The following is a 25,327-nucleotide window of genomic DNA, read 5'->3' on the forward strand; positions in this document are numbered from 1 at the left end:
TAGCCGTATTTGGCACAACTTTTTGGAATTTTGGGTCCTCAATGCTCTTCAACTTTGTATTTGTTTGGCTTTTTAACTATTTTGATCTGAGCGTCACTGATGAGTCTTATGTAGACGAAACGCGCGTCTGGCGTATAAAATTATAATCCTGGTACTTTTGATAACTATTTACACCACTGGGTCGATGCCACTGCTGGTGGACGTTTCGTCCCCGAGGGTATCACCAGCCCAGTAGTCAGCACTTCGGTGTTGACATGAATATCAATTATATGGTCATTTTTATAAATTTTCTGTTTACAAAACTTTGAATTATTCGAAAAACTAAGGATTTTCTTACCCCAGGAGTAGATTACCTTAGCCGTATTTGGCACAACTTTTTGGAATTTTGGGTCCTCAATGCTCTTCAACTTTGTATTTGTTTGGCTTTTTAACTATTTTGATCTGAGCGTCACTGATGAGTCTTATGTAGACGAAACGCGCGTCTGGCGTATAAAATTATAATCCTGGTACTTTTGATAACTATTTACACCACTGGGTCGATGCCACTGCTGGTGGACGTTTCGTCCCCGAGGGTATCACCAGCCCAGTAGTCAGCACTTCGGTGTTGACATGAATATCAATTATATGGTCATTTTTATAAATTTTCAGTTTACAAAACTTTGAATTATTCGAAAAACTAAGGATTTTCTTACCCCAGGAGTAGATTACCTTAGCCGTATTTGGCACAACTTTTTGGAATTTTGGGTCCTCAATGCTCTTCAACTTTGTATTTGTTTCGCTTTTTAACTATTTTGATCTGAGCGTCACTGATGAGTCTTATGTAGACGAAACGCGCGTCTGGCGTATAAAATTATAATCCTGGTACTTTTGATAACTATTTACACCACTGGGTCGATGCCACTGCTGGTGGACGTTTCGTCCCCGAGGGTATCACCAGCCCAGTAGTCAGCACTTCGATGGTGACATGAATATCAATTATATGGTCATTTTTATAAATTTTCTGTTTACAAAACTTTGAATTATTCGAAAAACTAAGGATTTTCTTACCCCAGGAGTAGATTACCTTAGCCGTATTTGGCACAACTTTTTGGAATTTTGGGTCCTCAATGCTCTTCAACTTTGTATTTGTTTGGCTTTTTAACTATTTTGATCTGAGCGTCACTGATGAGTCTTATGTAGACGAAACGCGCGTCTGGCGTATAAAATTATAATCCTGGTACTTTTGATAACTATTTACACCACTGGGTCGATGCCACTGCTGGTGGACGTTTCGTCCCCGAGGGTATCACCAGCCCAGTAGTCAGCACTTCGGTGTTGACATGAATATCAATTATATGGTCATTTTTATAAATTTTCAGTTTACAAAACTTTGAATTATTCGAAAAACTAAGGATTTTCTTACCCCAGGAGTAGATTACCTTAGCCGTATTTGGCACAACTTTTTGGAATTTTGGGTCCTCAATGCTCTTCAACTTTGTATTTGTTTGGCTTTTTAACTATTTTGATCTGAGCGTCACTGATGAGTCTTATGTAGACGAAACGCGCGTCTGGCGTATAAAATTATAATCCTGGTACTTTTGATAACTATTTACACCACTGGGTCGATGCCACTGCTGGTGGACGTTTCGTCCCCGAGGGTATCACCAGCCCAGTAGTCAGCACTTCGGTGGTGACATGAATATCAATTATATGGTCATTTTTATAAATTTTCTGTTTACAAAACTTTGAATTATTCGAAAAACTAAGGATTTTCTTACCCCAGGAGTAGATTACCTTAGCCGTATTTGGCACAACTTTTTGGAATTTTGGGTCCTCAATGCTCTTAAACTTTGTATTTGTTTGGCTTTTTAACTATTTTGATCTGAGCGTCACTGATGAGTCTTATGTAGACGAAACGCGCGTCTGGCGTATAAAATTATAATCCTGGTACTTTTGATAACTATTTACACCACTGGGTCGATGCCACTGCTGGTGGACGTTTCGTCCCCGAGGGTATCACCAGCCCAGTAGTCAGCACTTCGGTGGTGACATGAATATCAATTATATGGTCATTTTTATAAATTTTCTGTTTACAAAACTTTGAATTATTCGAAAAACTAAGGATTTTCTTACCCCAGGAGTAGATTACCTTAGCCGTATTTGGCACAACTTTTTGGAATTTTGGGTCCTCAATGCTCTTCAACTTTGTATTTGTTTGGCTTTTCAACTATTTTGATCTGAGCGTCACTGATGAGTCTTATGTAGACGAAACGCGCGTCTGGCGTATAAAATTATAATCCTGGTACTTTTGATAACTACTAGTATTTACACCACTGGGTCGATGCCACTGCTGGTGGACGTTTCGTCCCCGAGGGTATCACCAGCCCAGTAGTCAGCACTTCGGTGTTGACATGAATATCAATTATATGGTCATTTTTATAAATTTTCTGTTTACAAAACTTTGAATTATTCGAAAAACTAAGGATTTTCTTACCCCAGGAGTAGATTACCTTAGCCGTATTTGGCACAACTTTTTGGAATTTTGGGTCCTCAATGCTCTTCAACTTTGTATTTGTTTGGCTTTTTAACTATTTTGATCTGAGCGTCACTGATGAGTCTTATGTAGACGAAACGCGCGTCTGGCTTATAAAATTATAATCCTGGTACTTTTGATAACTATTTACACCACTGGGTCGATGCCACTGCTGGTGGACGTTTCGTCCCCGAGGGTATCACCAGCCCAGTAGTCAGCACTTCGGTGTTGACATGAATATCAATTATATGGTCATTTTTATAAATTTTCTGTTTACAAAACTTTGAATTATTCGAAAAACTAAGGATTTTCTTACCCCAGGAGTAGATTACCTTAGCCGTATTTGGCACAACTTTTTGGAATTTTGGGTCCTCAATGCTCTTCAACTTTGTATTTGTTTGGCTTTTTAACTATTTTGATCTGAGCGTCACTGATGAGTCTTATGTAGACGAAACGCGCGTCTGGCGTATAAAATTATAATCCTGGTACTTTTGATAACTATTTACACCACTGGGTCGATGCCACTGCTGGTGGACGTTTCGTCCCCGAGGGTATCACCAGCCCAGTAGTCAGCACTTCGGTGTTGACATGAATATCAATTATATGGTCATTTCTATAAACTTTCTGTTTACAAAACTTTGAATTATTCGAAAAACTAAGGATTTTCTTACCCCAGGAGTAGATTACCTTAGCCGTATTTGGCACAACTTTTTGGAATTTTGGGTCCTCAATGCTCTTCAACTTTGTATTTGTTTGGCTTTTTAACTATTTTGATCTGAGCGTCACTGATGAGTCTTATGTAGACGAAACGCGCGTCTGGCGTATAAAATTATAATCCTGGTACTTTTGATAACTACTAGTATTTACACCACTGGGTCGATGCCACTGCTGGTGGACGTTTCGTCCCCGAGGGTATCACCAGCCCAGTAGTCAGCACTTCGGTGTTGACATGAATATCAATTATATGGTCATTTTTATAAATTTTCTGTTTACAAAACTTTGAATTATTCGAAAAACTAAGGATTTTCTTACCCCAGGAGTAGATTACCTTAGCCGTATTTGGCACAACTTTTTGGAATTTTGGGTCCTCAATGCTCTTCAACTTTGTATTTGTTTGGCTTTTTAACTATTTTGATCTGAGCGTCACTGATGAGTCTTATGTAGACGAAACGCGCGTCTGGCGTATAAAATTATAATCCTGGTACTTTTGATAACTAATCAGATACATTACATTACCTTGATGTTCATATAACCACATAACAAAGGCTATTTTAATACTCAGCTATCCAAAAATGAATTTTATTGCACACTAGCTCTCATATTTGAAAAATTCACAGGGGCCAAGATGCTAAACTACACACCTAACTGTGGAGTGCTACCTAAGCTATAACATCAGCCCTGAACATGGGCGGATCCAACCCCCCCCCCCCCCCCCCTGTTTCGTGGTAAAAAATTGGTTGATTATATAGGGAATCATTGAAGCATAATTGGAGAGGTCCCCGTTGGCCAGTTTAGCGCATACACCGAGGAGGTGTCCCACCATTGGAAGGAAATACATATTTAAGAATATAACGTTGGTCTCTTTCCCTCGACTTATGTTTCCCTTCAAAACAAACAAAAGTAAGACAAGTAAGTTTATGATTTGAAGACAATGATTTATTTTATTCTTTACAAACTGGATTGAGCAGCAAAAGGGTAGACTTAATACTGCTTATAACGTGAAAACTATGAAGAAGCTATTATCTGCTGGTCAAGACTGAAATTTGTCACACAAGACGGTAAATAACGTGATGTTTTATCATGGTTATATCTAGTCCAAATGATTATGACATCTGGCAAGGCTATTTTTTTTTTCTGGGACGCCTTCCTACCAGAAAAAAAATAAAAATAGCCTTGCCAGACGTCATAATTATTTGGACCAGGTTATACCTACATATGCATGATATGTAGTCCAAATAATTATACAACAAATAGAAGTTTTTAACTAATAATTATAGGTATCTCGTACAATTGTAAACTCGTACCAATGTCAACTCGTACCACTAAAAAAAATCATACCAGTGCAAACTTGTACCACATAAAAAAAACCTTGTACCAGTGCAAACTAATGTAAATTTTTACAATACGATACATAACACAACAACAAAAAATTAATATTATATATATTAAACAAGTTGATTAGTACACAATGTAATAATGGCAATAATCACACAATCAAAGGAATTTGATATATCAATAACATGAATAAGCATGGTAATAAAAAAAATACTTAGTATTTTTGTGTAAGTTAAAATTTTCATTTAAATCTGATATAACATGTAGTACCGGGGATGTTCGGAGAGAGGGGGAAGTTAGGACAGTTTTGTTTCAGTTCTCCCGTCTGATTTGGCATATTTTGTGAAGCGGGGCAAAACACCCCACACTTAATCGCCCCACTTTTTCACAAACATGACTGTAACGTTGGTAGCCTATATATATTAAGTGAGAGACAAGCCATGTGTACTGATTAACATACTTTAATATAATGCTAGAGCTAACTTATCAACACAACATAAAGCAATAAGACGCAACCTTATCTGCTATGTCAATCAACACAACACGTGCGTGAACTCTGAACTGTATAGATATTTATGAATGAATGAAAGTTACAATATTACATCTCTTCTTTTCTCAGATTAAAACTCTGCTTTAATTAATTATATTACTGTCTGTGTAGTCATAAAATCTTTCACTTTCTGTGTAAACAAATAAAGTGATAAGATGCATAAAATTGTATCAATAGAAAATTAGAACTTTATAGTCTGTGATAAATGTAAATTATTCGGTACGCGTACTGTAATGTCAATATAATTAGTGGATCGTCTGATCAATCTGATAAGGCTATCATTACGTAACGAGTGTGAATAGTAAATTCCACAAAATTGATTTGTATCATAAATTCACATACATATAAATCAACATCAAACCTAACTGATACATCAGAAAGAGCACAGGATTAGTATGCATGTAACACAGCTCTTTAACGCACATACTCACCGAGATGTTTCGTCGTTTGTTTTTCCCGTGATGATCTTCTCAATGCTGTGTTTGGTATAATGTCATCATCAATGATTTCTTCTATTTCCTCATCAGTCATTAATTTAGATTTTCCAACCCTTTTGAAGTGTGACGAATTTCGAGTTATATCTTTTAGTTGTTCGTTCGTTGCCGTAATCATACTACCCTTTTTATGTTTGATAGTTAATGGTTGAGGATTGTACGGGGTAGATAGTTTATCTTTTTTTCCTGTTTAACTAGTACGGTATCTCCTACTGTAAAATCAGGTACTTTTACTGAATGTTTTTTCTCGAAGTATGTTTTTATTTTACTTTTGTTCTTTTGGTCTTCTTTTCGAACTTCACTGTCGGCTTGGTTGTTTATTGAAATGTTCGGCATTTTGGTATTAATCTTCCTTCCAAATAAAAGTTCTGCCGGGTACACGTTAGTTGTTGAGTGTGGTGTTGCTCTATAATTGCGAAGAAATGTGTGTATTTCTTGCTTCCAACTGCGATGTTCCGTTTGAGCTGCACGAATTGCTTTCCCTATAGTTCTCATAAATCTTTCACTTTCCGCATTAGCGCGAGGCCATAACGGAGTTATTTTGCGGTGCTTAAAACCCATGTTATCTGCAAAATTTCGGAACTCTCCTGAATTAAACGGCGGTCCGTTGTCTGTTTTCAGTTCTTTCGGTATTCCAAAAATTGAGAAGGTTTTGTCTAATAGCGGTATGACAGATTTTGCGGTTAAACTGGTTAAAGTTTCTATTACAGGATATCTTCAGTATTCATCAATTATAACCATAACGAAATATCCATTCGGAAACGGTCCAGAAAAATCCATGCTGAGATTCTCCCATACATTATTCGGTATCTCAGACATTTGTAATGGTTCGAAAACATTTTTCGGGGTTGACGCTAAACATGGTATAGATGATTTACACGTTTGTTCTACAAGTTTGTCTATTCCAGGGAAGTATACCTTTTCGCGTAACAACTATTTTGTACGTACCATGCCCTGGTGTCCTTCATGTGCAAGGTCAATTACACGCATCTGTAAATCTTTCGGAATAACGATTCTATTATCATGCAGTATGATCTCCTTATCATTAACGGGAACGACTGTTAATTCGTATCTTAATCTTGAGAATGTATCTAGCGTATTACTCTCATACTTGTCCCACCTGTTTGATTTTATTGCAGTAATTACGGTTTGCAGATCTTTATCTTTTTGTGTACTTTCAGCTATCTCATTAAGGGTCATTGCCTTCGGCACAGCGTTGTCAGTTAAATATCGGACATATTCTTCAGCTAATTGTGAATGTTTACATGCGATTGATGTATTCGGGGTCGGATGTCTTGATAAATAATCGGCTGCGTTCACCTTTCCTGGTTTGTACTGTACTTTGAAATATATCCCTGTAATCTTAATCTCCATCGTTCAATGCGTGCTGGTGTTTTTGCCTTTGGACTGTTGAATATAGTTTCAAGCGGTTGGTGATCGGATACCAATGTAAATGATTGTCCGTACAAATAAAGGTGAACATGTTCAATTGCCCATACAATTGCTAATGCTTCCTTTTCTGTTTGCGAATAGCGTGATTCAACGTCTGTCAAAGATCGGCTTCCGTATGCGATTATTTTTCCATTTTGTGTTAATACATGTAATACTAGTAATCCAGCTAATCCAACGGGACTTGCATCTACTATCAACATTGTTTCTTTATTAGGGTCAAAGTATGACATCACACGGTCAGCAACAAGTTTATTCTTTAGCTTGTCAAATGATTCCTGTTCAGATGTCTAGCCCACTTGGAATTCTGCTTTGTTAATCTGCGGAGCGGTTCAGTTATAGTTGAGTAATTTGGTATGAAACGTCCAACATAATTAGTCATTGCTAGGAAACTACGGATTTCACTTACGTCTTTCGGTATTGTCGTGTTCCTGATAGCGCGTATTTTCTTGGATCGGCTGATATGCCATCTGCACTGAAAATATGACCATAGAATTCAAGTTTGTTCTTATCAAATTCATATTTTGCCTTATTCAATGTCAAGTTCTTCTATCTAAGTCGTGCAAATAGTTTTTCTAATCGTTTATCATGTTCGTCCTGGTTTCTTCCAAATACGATCATATCATCAGAAATATTTCGGACTCCATATCTAATCCTTCAAGTGCATTACTCAGTGTGTTTTGGAATAACTCTGCGGCTGATGAAACACCAAAACTGAGTCGTTTATATCTCCGTAATCCTACGTGTGTCGTGAAGGTTGTGATGTTCCGGGATTCTCCGTTTAACTCCAATTGATGATGTCCACTTCGAAGGTCCATTTTCGAGAAAACTTTAGATCCGTTTAAACCCAATATCATATCATCAAGTGTTGGTGTAATATGACGTGAACGCAAAATAGCCTTGTTCGGTTCCCTCATATCCACGCATAGTCGAATTTCGTTTTTGATTTTTGGTTTAGGGGCCACAACTATCGGGGACACACAAGGTGTTGGTCCAATCACCTTTTCTATTATATCCTGTTTTTCGAGTTTCTCAAGTTCTGGTTCTACTTGCTTTCGAATGTGAAACGGAATTCGCCTATGTGGTTGAATTACAGGTTTTATACTTCCATCAATAAGTAAGTAAGTAAGTAAGTAAGTAATTTTTATTGGTTTAAAATCCAAAATTACAGGATTGATATCAAGACAATACAAATTTGTTATACACAAACATACAAACATATATACATGTATATCATACCAAATTTATAAACATTATATGAGGAGGTGGTACCACAAAGTTATTTAGTGCTTGATAAAGCATTTCTAGAAATGTACATGTCGCTTATAAATTTAACAATAATCATGATAATTGATCTTGCTTCATTAGTCATATTGAAAAAAGAGGGAACTATTTCACTAATTCTGGAAAACAGTTGGTCTCTAATTATATTTAGTTTTGTACATTTTAAAGTGAAATGAAATTCATCTTCTACTTCTAAAAGACACAAAGGACAAATTCTTTCTTCTACAGGGGTTTTAGTGTGACGCCCTTGTTCAATTCTAAGAACACTATTACTAATACGAATTTTAGCAAAATGCCCTATTACTTTTCTGTCTATATTTAACAATAAATAGGTTTCCAATTTATAATTTTCTTAAAGCTGTCTATATGTTCTCAGCTTATTACCATGTACTGATTTATTATCACAAAATATATTTTCTTTCCAATAATTAAGATATCTATCATTAAGTTTGGTATGAATTGCATATAATAAACGCTTTTTTGAAATAGTATCATGATTTTTCCAAACATGTGAAAAATTTAATGTAGCAAGTAACTGTTCAATCTTTTTAGCAAATCCATTGGTTAATTGCAGGTTGGAACAATATACATCTTTTAGTAAACAATTGTTATCAGATTTTATGACGTGCAACCAGAAGCCAATTGACAGTTTTAAAGCTTCTATAAAAACTGGATACATACCAAGTTCAGCTGGTACTGCTAAATTGACAGCTGATTTATTTACTCGAATTAAAGTTTTTGCAAATTTAATTTGGACTTTGATGGTAGCCAATGACCAATATTTTGACTCTAGATTTGTAATATCTTTTATCATATACAGAGACCAAACTTCGCTACAATAAAGAAGTATAGGTTTAACACAAGCATCAAAAAGCTTTAAGTGAGGTAATACATTGATATTTTCAGAAAATAACAGTTTTCTAATACAAAATATAGCTTTTGAGGCTTTTTTACAAAGAAGTCTCACTGCCTATGTAAAACTACCAGATGGTTTAAACAGTATACCCAAATATTTATATTCTGTACAGTGTTCCAAAATATTATCACTAAAAACAAACTTGTCTTTTATAAGTTTTTTACCTGATTTGTTAAAAATCATAACTTTGGTTTTGTCAAGATTTACTGTTAAATCCCAACTAGTGCAATATAAACTAAGCTTGTCAAGGCATTTTTGTAAGCCATGAGCCGATTCAGAAATAAGAACTAAATCATCAGCATATAACAGACATGATATATCATTATCATTTACCTTGGGTGGTTCACATGTTGAGTCAAAAATAGATGGTAAATCATTAATATATAAAGAAAATAATGTAGGGCTTAAGATACACCCTTGTTTTACCCCAACTGAGGAATTAAAAAAATCAGTGATACCTTCCGAGATCTTTACCGAGTACAAAACCTCTTTATACATATCTTTCATTATACTAAAAAAGGGACCATCTATGTTGTAATAAGACAATTTGTAAAAGAGGGCATCTCTATCAATAGTATCAAATGCCTTCCTGAAATCAATGAAACAGGCATATATCTTTTTTGATGATTTAAATGCTTTATCAATTATAATTTTTAGAGTTAAAATATGATCACTTGTTCGACTTCCCTTTCTGAATCCAATTTGCTCACGACATATAAGTTCATTTCCTTCAAGATACTTCTCTAATCTGTTATGTAAAACTTTTAGAAAAAAATTTCCCTAACAACTTGAAAGGGCTATACCTCGATAATTAGATGGATCATTAAAACACCCACCCTTGAAAATGGGCTTAATAAAAAAAATTCTCCATAAAGTTGGGTAGATACCAGACTTAAGAATAAGATTAAAAATTTTTACATACACATCAATATTCATATAACAAGATATTTGTAACATGTCATTTGTAATACAATCTGAACCACTTGCTTTATTATTCTTTAAAGATTTTGCTGCAATAACCACCTCCTCAGTTGTAATAGAACTGTTTAACATATTAGTACATGTGTTACAATCTTTAAAAGTAGTATACTCTTTCTTATCATTACATACATTTTTATCATAATCAATATTCATTAATTTATTAAAATATTTAAACTATTCTTTAGGTTGTATGTTAGAACTAGGATCCTTGAAGTTCTCCTTTTTTAGTTTCTTAATTGTTTTCCAAAAATCATTTGGACAGCTATTATTTGAATCTATAATCTGGTTTATCATTTTATGTCTAAATTGTCTATATTTTTTCCTTATAAGTTTATTCAGTTCCTTTTTATGATATAATACTTTGTGTCTAAGACTGTATTCCAGGGCTCAGTACATAATTTTCTAGTCAGACTCTTTAGGGACCTATATTTAGATTCACATTCATTATCATAATATGGCTTTTTTATTTTTCTTCTTTTACTTCTCTTGTCTTTACCAGGGGTCTTATTAGTATTACTTAAAAAAGCAGCATTGTATAATATTGATGATATACTGGAGACGGTGTCATTAACACTTTGAGTTACATTGGAATTACATATATTATTCGCATCTATATTTTGGGTTAAATTATCTACATCAGAATTTATAGTTCTAAAGTTCACTTTCAACATATTGGACTTAAAAATTTCTTCTCGTTTAGTAGTCCATTTAACTCTTCTAAGAGTTGGCTTAACATAATTATCACATGACTTATTCACTAATTGAGAATGTAAAGTTATTGAAATTGGACAGTGATCAGATATTGTTGGTTCAAATTGTCCTACACTGAAATTGACAATACTTGGTAAAAATTCAGATGAACATAAACAATAGTCATCAATTGACACACCATTATGATTATAGAAAGTGATTTTACCTTTTGAATCACCAAGAGTTCTTCCATTAAGGATTCTTAATTGAGATTCTGTGCATAAGTCAAGTATTAATTTTCCATAGTTATAAGTTTTTTGGTGTACTCGAGTATTTCTAACTTTGCATACACTATCTGCCACATAATTAGTGGGAAGAAAGTTGTCCAAACTGTCATCTACTTCATTTGTTATGAAATCTAACTCTTTACAGTTTGTATGTGGATTTAGATCTACCATAAGGATTACATCCCCTAATATACTATGTTTCGCAATTTCTGCTTCAATATGAATTTTCACTTTTTCATCTTTGAATTTTCCAATTCCATGGAACACATCGCTATATTTATTGCATAATATTTCATGTTTATCTGCTACTGCCGAAATAATTGGCACTATGCTTAAGTCAACAGATGTATCATAGGATAATAAATTCCCGTATCTTCCTTTCGTCACATACACCGGTGCGGTTGTTATTTTATGGTCAGTCTCTATTGTAGCGTGAAATTTTCCCATTAATTTCAAGTTTTTATCTGATCCATATGCGAAGACTTTAGAGTCAGCGTGAGAAAGTTTGGGTTTACACTTTATGTTCTCGAATGTGCTTTCATCAATAACATTAATACTTGATCCTGTATCAATTAAAATATCCACATTAGAATTATTGATTTTCACGTTTATTTTCGGTTGTCCTTTCTGTACTTTATTCACAGTATTTTCTCGTAATCCAAAAATGTAACCATCGTCAGAACTGCTGTCATGAGCATCGTCATGTTCGTAATTGTCAACTGTGTTTACTTTTCGTTTGAAAGTGCTAGTTCCATCCATACGTTTGGATCTACATACAGAAGCGAAATGATTCAGTTTTTTGCAAGAGTTACAACTTTTTCCAAATGCCGGACACTTGTTTGCATGTGGGAAATCACCTCCACAGTTTCTGCAAGTAGTCTTTTTCTTTACGTTTTGGTCAGTTTGTGTCTGTAGAAATCGTGGCCCGTTTCGACGTTTTCCAACTCCTTTTCTCACAGCATTTGCGGATTGTTTATCTGATTGTACAATTTCCGATGCCTGTTTTTCGGAAAGTTCTAACGCTCTGGCTAATGAAATTAATCCTTCAAGGGTCGTGTCTTCTCGAAGAGCCTTTCGTCTAAGTCTAGTTGAATGACAACCTTGGATTATTTGCGATTTCACTTCTTTAGATGGTTCAGTAAATTCACAGTTTACAGCTAGCTGGCGTAGTCTTGTGTGAAAACTGTCGATAGTTTCATCAGATGTTTGTTTGGCTTGTCTAAATTTGCAAATCTCGTATTTTGTGTTCTTTTTCGGAACAAAGTAAGCGGTTAACTTCTGTTTAGCGGCACCAAAGTCTTCTCCTGTATTTTCAAGGGTATCAAAGACTTCGTTGACATCTTCTCCAGCGTAATGCAGCAAGAGTGCTCTTTGTCGTTTGCTGTCCTTTATGTTTAATCCAATGAATAAATTTTCTAGTCTACTTATCCACTTACGCCACCTTATTTCAGCCTTGTTCTCATGTACCGGAAAACTCGGAAAATTTGGCAAAGATGCAGCCATGGTTTAATTATCAGTGTCACTAATTAATAAATCCATAAAAATACATTTTTAACATTTCCAACTTTTGTTTTTATCCTCGTCGCCAATGTAACGTTGGTAGCCTATCTATACTATTAAACGAGAAGACCTCCTTTTCGGTGTCGCTTCTCTTCTTTCCACAATTAATTGATCAACGAGCCTCTGTGTCCAATAGATATAGTGCATAGTGCAATTTGTCATCCATTCATATGATTATTCAGATTGAGTTATTTTTGGAGAAAAACGAGAAAAAAGGCATCCGGATATTGTCCCGTCATTGGACGAAATTTTAAGTCGGGTTATATTTCCGGTTTGCGCTTTTCTATTTACTTTGAACGTACATGTATATACAAAGAATAAAGTGTATTTTCAGAATTCTATCTGCTGTCATTTTCAAGTTTACTATCCACGGCAGTCACAGCGTTTATTAAATAGAGAGGGTCTGTATACTATACCAATGACCACTATGGATCGATTAGTAAACTTAGAATTGAAAGAAAATACACTATATTTATATCTATAATACTAAAATTACGAGGTCCAATTTGTCAGCCGTCATCACGTAAAAACGACGAATCAAAGAATTCAACTTTATATTTAACTAATATAGTGCAAAGGTGTAGATTAAAAATTACACCACTCCAGGCCCTTTTGTTTTCCACGTAATTAATATTGCCAATAATTAAGAAGTTCCGGGTCGAGTCCGATACCGATACCAATAGTATATTCACCTGTTACCTATTAACTTATCTGTACGTTTCGCATCTGACAGGCGCACCACCAAACGGTGTATTCAGGGTTAATATGCTATATACACGGGTCATAATCACAGGGTTGACACTACTAAATTGTCAAATAGCTACCTATTGTAGTATTTTAATCAGTAAGACTTTCCAAGATAACAAGACTAAAAATGAGGAACAGTTTTCAATTTGTTAGTGGGCATACATGACGTAAAACAGCAAATCAAAGAATTCATCTTTATTTATAACTAATATAGGACAATGTTGTTGATTAAAAAATACTCCATTCCAGGACGCTTTGTTTTCCAAATAATTAATATCACCAATAATTGATAAGTTCCAGTTCGACGGGTTCAAACAGAAAGATTTGAAAGCAGAGAAAAACTGTGTATCTTATAATCGGCATGACTTTATCAGATGACAATACTAATACTAAAATAAGGCTTGCGCATAGTTATATACCTTAATTCAGTCATGGACCCGCGATATCACGGGTGTGTTCTAGTAGTATTTAAATGAATGTTCATGATATACAGATCTATACAGATAAGCGCTAAAAATATTCATGTGAACTTTTGATACCTTTTCTGAAATTCTCCAGTCATTAAATCTTTTACAAAATTCATTGATTACAAAAAAAGAAGATGTGGTATGATTGCCATGTTGAGACAACTCTCAACAAGAGACCAATATGACACAGATATTAACAATTATAGGTTACCGTACGACCTTCAACAACGAGCAAAGCCCATACCGCATACTCAGCTTTAAAAGACCCCGAACTGACAACGTAAAACAATTCAATCCAGAAAACTAGCGACCTTATTTATGTACAGAAAAATGAACGAAAGACAAATATGTAACACATACAAACAAACAACAACCACTGAATTACAGTCTCCTTACTTGAATGTTCATAACATACTAAATGTATGTTCATATTGAAATTAAAAGAAAACCAAAAAATTAGAATATTGGAAATAAAGGAGGAGGGATAAAAAAAAAAAAGCATTTTCCTGTCCCCAATAACCTATGACTTATGATACTTTTGCTGAAATTCTCCAGTCATTCAATATTTTACAAAATTCTTCCAACAACACTTGACATACTTTAAACTACGCTCTGAATGCCCGCGATTTCGCGGGTGTGTTCTAGTAAATATTTAAAAGTGAGAGACAAGCCATGTGTACTGATTAACATACTTTAATATAATGCTAGAGCTAACTAATCAACACAAATACATAAAGCAATAAGACGCGACCTTATCTGCTATGTCCATCAACACAACACGTGCGTGAACTCTGAACTGTATAGATATTTATGAATGAATGAAAGTTACAATATTACAATGACAAACTTGCCCCACTTTTTAAAAAAATCGCATCAGTTGTGAAAAGAGTTAAATCCTGTTAATGTTTCCCCAGTCAACTTTCCCCACTTATTGAAAAAAATGATGTTTAACATTCTTAGAATATAATTGCAAATACATTTTCGTATCATTTATATTGATGACTCTGAGATTGGAGAACAATTTTATAGTTGTAAGCTTATAGTTATTTGTATAAAGATTGAAAATAAACCTGTTAATTGAATCATAAATTAATCATACAATTGAAGGATTTCAAATGAGTTAAACAGCAATTTGTTTATAGCATTTCACTAAGGTTTTCATGGGCATGATGGGTATTGAGGTGGGGCAGAGACATAGATATACAACGGGATTGCATCTTTTTTCATAAGTGGGTTGAGTTGGCCTTAAAAAAATCATCGTGGTTTATCTATTTTTAAAGAGTGGGCCGAGTTGGCAGACTTTATGTCAGCAGGACCCTTATGTCAACAGGACCCTTATGTCAGCGGGACCCTTATGTCAGAGGGACCCTTTTCATAATTGCAAGGGGCATGTTATCCAACCTAGTTGTAATGGGATTTAGCCTTTTTCATCAATGGGGTGAGTTAGTAAACAAGAGGGGTGATTTTCAGAAGGTGGGGCGAGTTTGTGAAAAGTGGGGCGATTTTCCAGTGGGGTGATATGTCATGAATTCATATTATGACATCATATTTGAAGAACAGCCAATGTAAATGGGCTTATTTAGACTCCACAGTCTTGGGGAATACCCTTCAGTAATATGATTTTTCATTGGCTCAAATTTGACACTCTCTTGTATTTTCAGTGAAAAAAAATTTACACATAAGAAACTCTGATTTATAAAATTCAAGTGATTCTACTTTTTTTATTAAGTTTACAAAAAAAAAAATTATGAAACAGTTGTACGAGTTCTGGACGGTACGACTTCCCAGTAATGAGTATTATGAGTTTACGTTGGTACGAGTTAGTTAACTTTTTTGGTACAAGTTTACGTGGTCACGTCAACAATGATACGAGTTAACATGTTTCCTTGAAAGGATATTATATTTTTTTTCTTCGACGCCTTACAATGTATGTCGCAGGAAGGAATCACAGCAAAATTTTTAAAATAGCCTTCCCTACACAGGCACTTGTCTCAGAAAAAAAATTTCCTATAAATTCCTTATTAGGATTTTTTTTCTGAGACAAGTGCCTGTGCTTCCATTAGACTTCAAAAATTATTTAAACGAGGTTATTATATCTGTATACATGATTGGTCATTTATCATAATATGCAGAAATCAAAAATTGACAAATTCATTTCAATTTCGAAAATCAACGTCCCATTTTTAGTACAAACAATGAATGGAAAACATTTATATATATATGATATATATTATATAATACTATGCTATACCACTGTCTGTCCATTTGTGTGCCCAATTATGGGTATATAGATACGATAGTAGAGGGGCATTATGTTTTTTGGTCTGTGCCTCCGTTCGTTCGTTCGTTTGTTTGTTCGTCCGTCTGTGCGTCCGTTCGCTTCAGGTTTAAGTTTTTGGTTGAGGTAGTTTTTGATGAGGTTGAAGTCCAATCAACTTGAAATTTAGTACACATGTTCCCCATGATATGATCTTTCTAATTTTAATGCCAAATTATAGTTTTGACCCCAATTTCATGGTTCACTGAACATAGAAAATGACATTGTGAAATTCAGGTTAAAGTTTTTGGTGAAGGTAGTTTTTTATGAAGTTGAAGTCCAATCAACTTGAAACTTAGTACACATGTTCCCCATGATATAATCTTTCTAATTTTAATGCCAAATTATAGTTTTGACCCCAATTTCATGGTTCACTGAACATAGAAAATGATAGTGAGAATTTCAGGTTAAAGTTTTTGGTCAAGGTAGTTTTTGATGAAGTTGAAGTCCAATCAACTTGAAACTTAGTACACATGTTCCCCATGATATGATATTTCTAATTCTAATTCCAAATTAAAGTTTTGACCCAAATTGCACGGTCCACTGAACATAGAAAATGATAGTGCGGGTGGGGCATCTGTGTACTATGGACACAATCTTGTTATTTACTTGAAGAAGTAAATTAAAATATACACATATAAGTGAATTAATAATGTTTAAATAATCTCCCTTTAATTTTCTCAAAAATTTACTCGTATAAGTAAATTTTTCTTACAATTCTACAAATATTCTCAAGTTTTGAGATGTAAAATCAGCATGATCAGGCCCGGCTTTTATGATTTTCCCCAGGTTAGCTCATATTTTTTAATTAGAGTTCAATGTTTCATCTCATTAATTCAACAAAGAAACTGATTGGGCAAAGATCTTAAGTATTTGGGCAAGGCCTTCAAAAATTGCTCCTTGGGGGCTTGTAAATGAGCAGTGTTCTGAAGATAACAGACAAATGGGATTTATATTGACCTTGAAATTACACTTAAATGTTAAGTAAAGACATAGCAAAGTGCAGATAACTTAAAATTATATTAGAGCAAAGAAATCCTAAGATTTCAATAAAAGAAGATAGGATGACTTTTTTACTTGTACAAGTAAAAAATCTGAATGTCTAATTAAGGGACATTACTCAGCCAATTTTTTTTTTACCTATACCTGATACAAGTAAATAAAATTCACTTGTATAAGTAGCCTACAGCTACATATTTACTTATATAAGTATATTAATATTAAATTAAAAATTACTTGTACAAGTAGTACCCCTGACTGAACTAGGTCAATCATGGTCCAGTAACTGAACTTAGTGTGGTACCCATACGAAATTATAAGGCGTATCACGCCTGGAAATGAGGAGTAAACCAGGCTTCAGTGGTAGTTACATGTCTAGATCCAGGCGTAAGGGAGCAGGAAACGTAAATTTGTAGTCCTTACAATTGAAAAAGCAGTAAACCTGGCATGAATTGAAATAAGCAAGGCATACATTTTCTTACGGGCTTAAAACTGTTGGAATGGCGTAAATAGAAATACCCATAATGCTTTGTTGAAAGGATCATGGGATTTTTTTTTCAAAATTTGGCTCTTTTGTTTTAGTTTGCATGAGTTGAAGTTAGAACTTGTGGCAGCTTCATATATTCAGGGATAATTAGCTTGTTTTGTGCTTTTAAATTGGAAGAATTTGAAATTGGAAATACTGAATCAAATTGATTAATGAAAATCGTGAAATAAAGGGAAAGTAGTATACATGGTAAATAATAATAATGTGAGTATGACCATGATAACTAAGTTATTAAGTTTTATGTTCTATAAGAAATTTTGAAATCCCAAAACCTTTACCCTTGGATTATACATGTAATATCATTAAAATATTTGTCTGTAAGTTAGATTGCAATATTATCATTTATATTTTAGTTTAAAAGACAATAATTTCCAAAAACAACTAAGTCATTGTAAGTAAAAATGCTACTTTTATTTCAAGAAAAAATAATTGTCATAATTCTTATTTAAACTTAAACTTATTTGAGCCAGTGTCTGTCTAAAAGCATTTGCTTATATATCATGTATATAAGCTTCTTCAATGATTAATATTTCACGTTTTTTGTCAAACAATGAGAAATAAAAGCAACAGTACAGAAGTTTGTTTTTTAAATACACAAAAGTACACCGCTAGGTTAATACACTGATCTAAAATAAGTAGTATTGTGTGTGGATATTACACCTGGTTTATCTATAGGTCACCCTACAGCCTTCAACAATGAGCAAAGCCCATACCGCATACTAGTCAGCCATAAAAGGCCCCGATAAGACAATGTAAAACAATATAGTCATGATAGTATGGGATAAGAATAATGTTGTGACGGTATTTTGCTGTCATCAGTTGTTGTGAGGAAGATTTTTATATGTACTTCACATGGTGGTCACTTGTTACGATGTTGGTATTATGGTTGTCTTTGTTGTTTTCTTTATTGATAAAGTTACATGGAGTTGTTTTGCCTTCTCTCGTTTTCTGAGTTCTTCTACGGTTCTTGTAGGTAGAAGGATGTTTGGACATCTGGGGACTACATGTCGTTGTTGTGGACTGGCTTGGCAGCGAGAGTGGGACTCGCGCCTTCTTAGGGAGCTACCATTTGATTTTTATGGGGGGGGCTAGGATGAAATTTGAAAAAAATAGGCAGGACAAGAGTTTTGAGTAAAAAAAAAAGGCAGGATGAGACACTTGCAAAAAAAAAAAAGTCAGGACAACAATTTAGGTAAAAAAAGTCAGGATAAACTAAAAAAAAAAGGCAGAACCGAACAGAGTGAAAACTAAAAAGGCAGGAACGAACAGAGTGAAAAATAAAAAGGCAGGACAAATTTTTTCATCCTAGCCCCCCCATAAAAATCAAATGGTATCTCCCTTACCCTTTTTAATGAAATACATAAGACAACTCAATTTGCTGGTTGGAACAAGGATTGTAATGTAATGTACGGGCAGTAGACTTAAAAGTTATATTTGCTTTTATAGTCACTACTCATTACCCGACATTCTTGTTCCCCAGACAAGATTGAGCTTCTTTTGCCCCAATCTTTTGCAAAAGATGGAATATTGCTTCATAATATGCAAAATGTATTTATTTGTTTTTGAAAAGCATTTGGACTTTTATTTCTTAAATTAAATAAAATAATGTTTTTGGAACAATTTCAATTTCCGATCTTTTATTATTATAATTGATAATTAAAGATTTTGTTAAATTTTAATTAATATCTTGTGTACGTCAATCTTCGTATCTTAACTTTTTGATTGGTTATTTATACAATCTTGTGTGCCTAAGTGTATTACTGAATATTCATGATGCTGTAGTATCTACACATTCTGTGAATATGGTTATAACCTTGGATGTAATATCAATTCGACATACATCTGTCCGTCGACCTAGCAACCTTCTAAACACGTGCCAAATAACTAATGAGGTTCTTGACTTGTACTATTCTTGCTTATCATGCATCTAAGATAATGCTTGTTATTCGCTATCTTCTTTATGTGTTTTCTTCTTACTTTATTTTCCTATATCAACGAATCATTTGACCTTTATATTATCTTTTACTTGAAACCATCTTTATAACCTATAAACCTATATTTTTGTTTAAATAAGATCTATTTTATTTCAATTTTTAATTATTTCTAAAAGTGTCCTAAATCCTTTCATAACAATAACCCAAACATATTCAGATGCATAAATACAGAGAATTTCAAAGTAGATATGTAATACAGTGATTATATATGTAAATATAGCAGAAAAGTATCAAAAGATTTATATGTCTTTATTTTGTGTGTGTTCCTTACAGAATTGTACAAGAACGCACATTCTTGAGATAAACATTATCAATAAGATGTTAGAGGGAGGAGAGGATGAAGTTACTCTCCATGGTACTCTACAGAGACACAACAACACACAGGCTGGAGATAAACATTATCAATAAGATGTTAGAGGGAGGAGAGGATGAAGTTACACTCCATGGTACTCTACAGAGACACAACAACACACAGACTGGTAAAACACATCATAAATGTGATGTTTGTGCCAGGGATTTTAGTCAAAGTGGTGACTTAAAGAAACACCTGAGAATACATACTGGAGAAAAGCCTTATAGATGTGATGTTTGTGCTAGAGAATTTACTCAAGGTAGTAACTTAAAGGCACACATGATAACACACTCTGGTGAAAAACCTCATGAATGTGATGTTTGTTTTCGAAAATTTTCTCGCATTACTGACTTAAAGAGACATATGAGAACACATACAGGCGTTAAACCCCATGAGTGTGATGTTTGTGGTCAACGGTTTAGTAATTTACAGATTCACATGAGAACTCATACAGGTGATAAACCTTATAAATGTGATGTTTGTGCTAGAAAATTTAGTCAAAAAGGTAACTTAAAGGAACACTTGAGAACACATTCTGGTGAAAAACCCCATGAGTGTAATGTTTGTGCTAGAAAATTTTCTCGCATTGCTGACTTAAAGAGACATATGAGAACACATCCTCATAAATGTGATGTTTGTGCTAGTGAATTGTCTCTAGGTAGTAACTTAAAGACACACATGAGCACACATACATGTACTGGAAATAATCCTCATTGCTGTGATGTATGTGGTAACGGTTTTCGTTTTCTTAGTTATTTACAGATTCACATGAGAACTCATACTGGCGATAAACCCCATGAGTGTGATGTATGTGGTCAACGGTTTAGTCGACGTTGGAGTTTACATATTCACATGAGAACTCATACAGGTGATAAACCTTATGACTGTGATGTTTGTGATAAACGCTTTAGTCAGCATGGAACTTTACGGATGCACATGAGAACACATACAGGGGACACACATGATAAACCTCATGACTGTGATGTATGTGGTAAAGGTTTTCGTTTTCTTAATAATTTACAGATTCACATGAGAACACATACAGGCGTTAAACCCCATGAGTGTGATGTTTGTGGTCAACGGTTTAGTCAGCATGGAACTTTACGGATGCACTTGAGAACTCATTCAGGGGATAAACCTTATAACTGTGATGTATGTGGTAAAGGGTTTAGTCAGCAAAGTAATTTAAAAACTCACATGAGAACACACACAGGCGATAAACCGTATGACTGTGGTGAATGTGGTAAAGGGTTTAATCGTATTAGTTATTTACAGGATCACATGAGAACACATGCATGTGGATAAACTTATCAGTGATGTATGTTGTAAAGATTTTAGATTGCTTGGTAATTTCAGAAGATACATAGAACATGACTGTGGTAAAGAGTTTATTCAGGCAGCATGCTTCATTACAGAGACACATTTAAATACATACATACTTATTTACAGATTCACATGAGAACACATACAGGCGATAAACCTTGTTATGTATTATTTACCTAATGTATATTAATTCAAGCTAGCTGATTCATGCATTTGATCTGTAATTTGTATTCAAATCCATCTTAACTCCCGTACATTTATAAGTACATGTAAGATATGAGATGCACAGTTGACATGGTCTACCAAAGATATAAAAAGATGTTGTATAAGTGCCAATGATACAACTCTCCATCCAAGACACCATTTGTGAAAGTAAAAACAATTAATTATATGGCAAAGTACAGTTTTCAACACAGAGTCTTGGTTCACATCGAACAGCAAGCTATATTAAGGACCCCAAAAATTACTAGTGAAAAACCAGTCAAACAGGAAAACCAACGGTCTAATCTATATAAAGAAATTCGTAAGGGTTCGAACTTCCGCGAAACCCAGTGTCTTAGATATAGGAAGATGTGGTATGCGTGCCAATGAGACAAATCTCCATCAAAGTCACTATTTATAAAAGTAAACCATTATAGGTCAAGGTACGGCCAACACGCTCACACCGAACAACATGCTATATTAAAGGCCCCCAAAAATTATTAGTGTAAAACCATTCAAACGGGAAACCAACGGTCTGATCTTTATATAGAAAAACAAGAAATGAGAAACACGTATAAATTACATAAACATAAACGACAACTACCGTACATCAGATTTTGCTTACTTTTGCTACAACTAGTAATCGCAGGCTAAGAAAAAATGAGGAAAAAATCAATAAAATATTTTTCTCGATACTATCTTTTGATTTTTAGAAATTGATGTGTTTTATTATGATACTTTACAATATGTGTTTAATCGTGATACTTGACAAGGTACCTTAAGTTGGTTGGATGTGTTTAATCCTGATACTTGGTACGGTACCTTAAGTTTGGTGGGTGTGTTTAATCCTAATATTTGAAAAGGTACCTTAAGTTTGGTGGATGTGTTTTATCATGATACTTGACAAGGTATCTTAAGTTGTGTTCATGTGTTTAGTCCTGATATTTGAGAAGGTACCTTAAGTTGTGTTGATGTGTTTAATCGTGATACTTGACAAGGTACCTTAAGTTTGGAGGATGTGTTTAGTCCTAATATTGGTCAAGGTACCTTAAGTTGGGTGGATGTGTTTAGTCCTAATATTGGTCAAGGTACCTTAAGTTGGGTGGATGTGTTTAATCCTAATATTGGTCAAGGTACCTTAAGTTGGGTGGATGTGTTTAGTCCTACTTTTGGTCAAGGTACCTTAGGTTTGGAGGATGTGTTTAGTCCTAATATTGGTCAAGGTACCTTAAGTTGGGTGGATGTGTTTAGTCCTAATATTGGTCAAGGTACCTTAAGTTTGGAGGATGTGTTTAGTCCTAATATTGGTCAAGGTACCTTAAGTTGGGTGGATGTGTTTAGTCCTAATATTGGTCAAGGTACCTTAAGTTGGGTGGATGTGTTTAGTCCTACTTTTGGTCAAGGTACCTTAGGTTTGGAGGATGTGTTTAGTCCTAATATTGGTCAAGGTACCTTAAGTTGGGTGGATGTGTTTAGTCCTACTTTTGGTCAAGGTACCTTAGGTTTGGAGGATGTGTTTAGTCCTAATATTGGTCAAGGTACCTTAAGTTGGGTGGATGTGTTTAGTCCTAATATTGGTCAAGGTACCTTAAGTTGGGTGGATGTGTTTAGTCCTAATATTGGTCAAGGTACCTTAAGTTGGGTGGATGTGTTTAGTCCTACTTATGGTCAAGGTACCTTAAGTTGGGTGGATGTGTTTAGTCCTAATATTGGTCAAGGTACCTTAAGTTGGGTGGATGTGTTTAGTCCTACTTATGGTCAAGGTACCTTAAGTTGGGTGAATGTGTTTAGTCCTAATATTGGTCAAGGTACCTTAAGTTGGGTGGATGTGTTTAGTCCTACGATTGGTCAAGGTACCTTAAGTTGAGTGGATGTGTTTAGTCCTAATATTGGTCAAGGAACCTTAAGTTGTGTTGATGTGTTTCATCATGATACTTGACAGGGTACCTTAAGTTGTGTTGGTGTGTTTAATCACAAAACTTGACAGGGTACCTTAAGTTATGTTGGTGTGTTTAATCCTGATACTTTATATGCAAGTTACATTATGTCTTATGTGTTTATGTGTTTAATCATAAAGCTTGACACGGTACATTGCATAAGTTGTGGATTGATCCGTTCTAAAACTTATATAACTACGATTTAAACCAGGGAAGATAACTCCCAATACAAAAATGTTCACATAACAAACTCAAATTAGTAGCAATCTTTACCATCAATGTTCACAAATTTTTGGTGTTTAACGCCACTTTCGTCACTCATTGCTATACCGTAGTGGCCAATGTGTTTATGTGTTTAATCATAAAGCTTGACACGGTACATTGCATAAGTTGTGGATTGATCCGTTCTAAAACTTATTCAACTACGATTTAAACCGGGGAAGATAACTCCCAATACAAAAATGTTCACATAACAAACTCAAATTAATAGCAATCTTTACCATCAATGTTCACAAATTGTTGGTGTTTAACGCCACTTTCGTCACTCATTGCTATACCATAGTGGCCAATGTGTTTATGTGTTTAATCATAAAGCTTGACACGGTACATTGAATAAGTTGTGGATTGATCCGTTCTAAAACTTATTCAACTACGATTTAAACCAGGGAAGATAACTCCCAATACAAAAATGTTCACATAACAAACTCAAATTAATAGCAATCTTTACCATCAATGTTCACAAATTTTTGGTGTTTAACGCCACTTTCGTCACTCATTGCTACACCGTAGTGGCCAATATTTTTTGGTGGAGGAAGACCGAATACCCAAAGATAAACACAATTATTCGGCGGAAAATCTTGCTTTCCTAATAGAATATTGAATGGATATGGGGTATCTATGATATACATGACACATAAGTATAGGCACAGTAAAAGACACAACAAGCAATGGAATCGCCATAGGAGGATTTAGGGGGGGCAGGAGGCCCGGCCCCCCCCCTTTTTGGGAAAAAATGGGTTGCTTATATAGGGAATCACTGAAGCGTGACTGGAGCGGGCCCCCTCTTAGGTCAGTCAGTGGGCCCCCACTTATAAAAATTCCTGGATCCGCCACTGACCGCGCTTTTTTTTGCTATTCTTCATCTTAAAGTCACAATGAGGCCTCAAACAAATTGCAAGTCAATAATACTCCGGGGTTGTTTTTGAGGTTATTTCTAAAAAAAATAGACAACTGACTGTCTATAACGAAATGTTTCAAAATCTGCTTTTATAAAAATTGAATAAAAAAGTTATGTTTTTGTCTAAATCGTAGATACACTTTGCAAATCACTTCAAAAAGTTCCATGTAGGATAAAAAAAAAAACACCACTTAATTTACATCGATACACTTTACAAATCACTTCAAAAAGTTCCATGTAGGATAAAAAAAAAACACACTTAATTTACATAGATTTTTCCAAGACTCGCCACTTTGTTGCATAATTGAGCTATCATTTGATTATAAGGGTTGATTATCATAAAGGCTGTTTCCTTACTTGCTAGTATACAATGTAGCTGTTGAATGTCCAGTGACAAATAGTTTACGCATGTTTAGGAAGAGAACAAATTACATTATGAAAACACATACAACAGGAAAGTCCAGTAATGGGGTCGACCATAAATGGAA

At 34.6% G+C, this 25,327-nt stretch overlaps 2 protein-coding genes across 2 annotated transcripts; one reads left to right on the plus strand and one right to left on the minus strand.

Annotated features, from left to right (window-relative positions):
• The first annotated feature begins 4,115 nt into the window (after window positions 1–4,115).
• Window positions 4,116–22,359, plus strand: LOC134718997 (zinc finger protein 569-like). Its single transcript, XM_063581894.1, has 2 exons — window positions 4,116–4,290; window positions 20,123–22,359. Exon 2 carries the CDS (start codon window positions 20,187–20,189, stop codon window positions 21,504–21,506), a length of 1,320 nt encoding a protein of 439 aa, XP_063437964.1. The 5' UTR covers window positions 4,116–4,290; window positions 20,123–20,186; the 3' UTR covers window positions 21,507–22,359.
• Window positions 7,678–12,721, minus strand: LOC134718136 (uncharacterized). Its single transcript, XM_063580627.1, has 2 exons — window positions 11,439–12,721; window positions 7,678–8,176 (listed from the first exon to the last, which is right to left on the minus strand). The coding sequence occupies exons 1-2, from the start codon at window positions 12,719–12,721 to the stop codon at window positions 7,678–7,680; spliced, it is 1,782 nt and encodes a 593-aa protein (XP_063436697.1).
• Window positions 22,360–25,327: the final 2,968 nt, after the last annotated feature.

This window comes from Mytilus trossulus, chromosome 5, assembly GCF_036588685.1.
Source record: "Mytilus trossulus isolate FHL-02 chromosome 5, PNRI_Mtr1.1.1.hap1, whole genome shotgun sequence".
In the NCBI taxonomy this organism is placed as follows: Eukaryota; Metazoa; Mollusca; class Bivalvia; order Mytilida; family Mytilidae; genus Mytilus; species Mytilus trossulus.

What these genes read in the sequence shown, in the direction of transcription:
- LOC134718997 (XM_063581894.1), top strand. Translation starts at nt 20,187, where the DNA reads ATGAAGTTACTCTCCATGGTACTCTACAGAGACACAACAACACACAGG.
- LOC134718136 (XM_063580627.1), bottom strand. Translation starts at nt 12,721, where the DNA reads ATGGCTGCATCTTTGCCAAATTTTCCGAGTTTTCCGGTACATGAGAAC. An exon ending in GATGAAAAAGTGAAAATTCA is followed by an intron (nt 8,177 to 11,438) that starts TATTGAAGCAGA and finishes TACTTACTTACT; the next exon opens with TATTGATGGAAGTATAAAAC.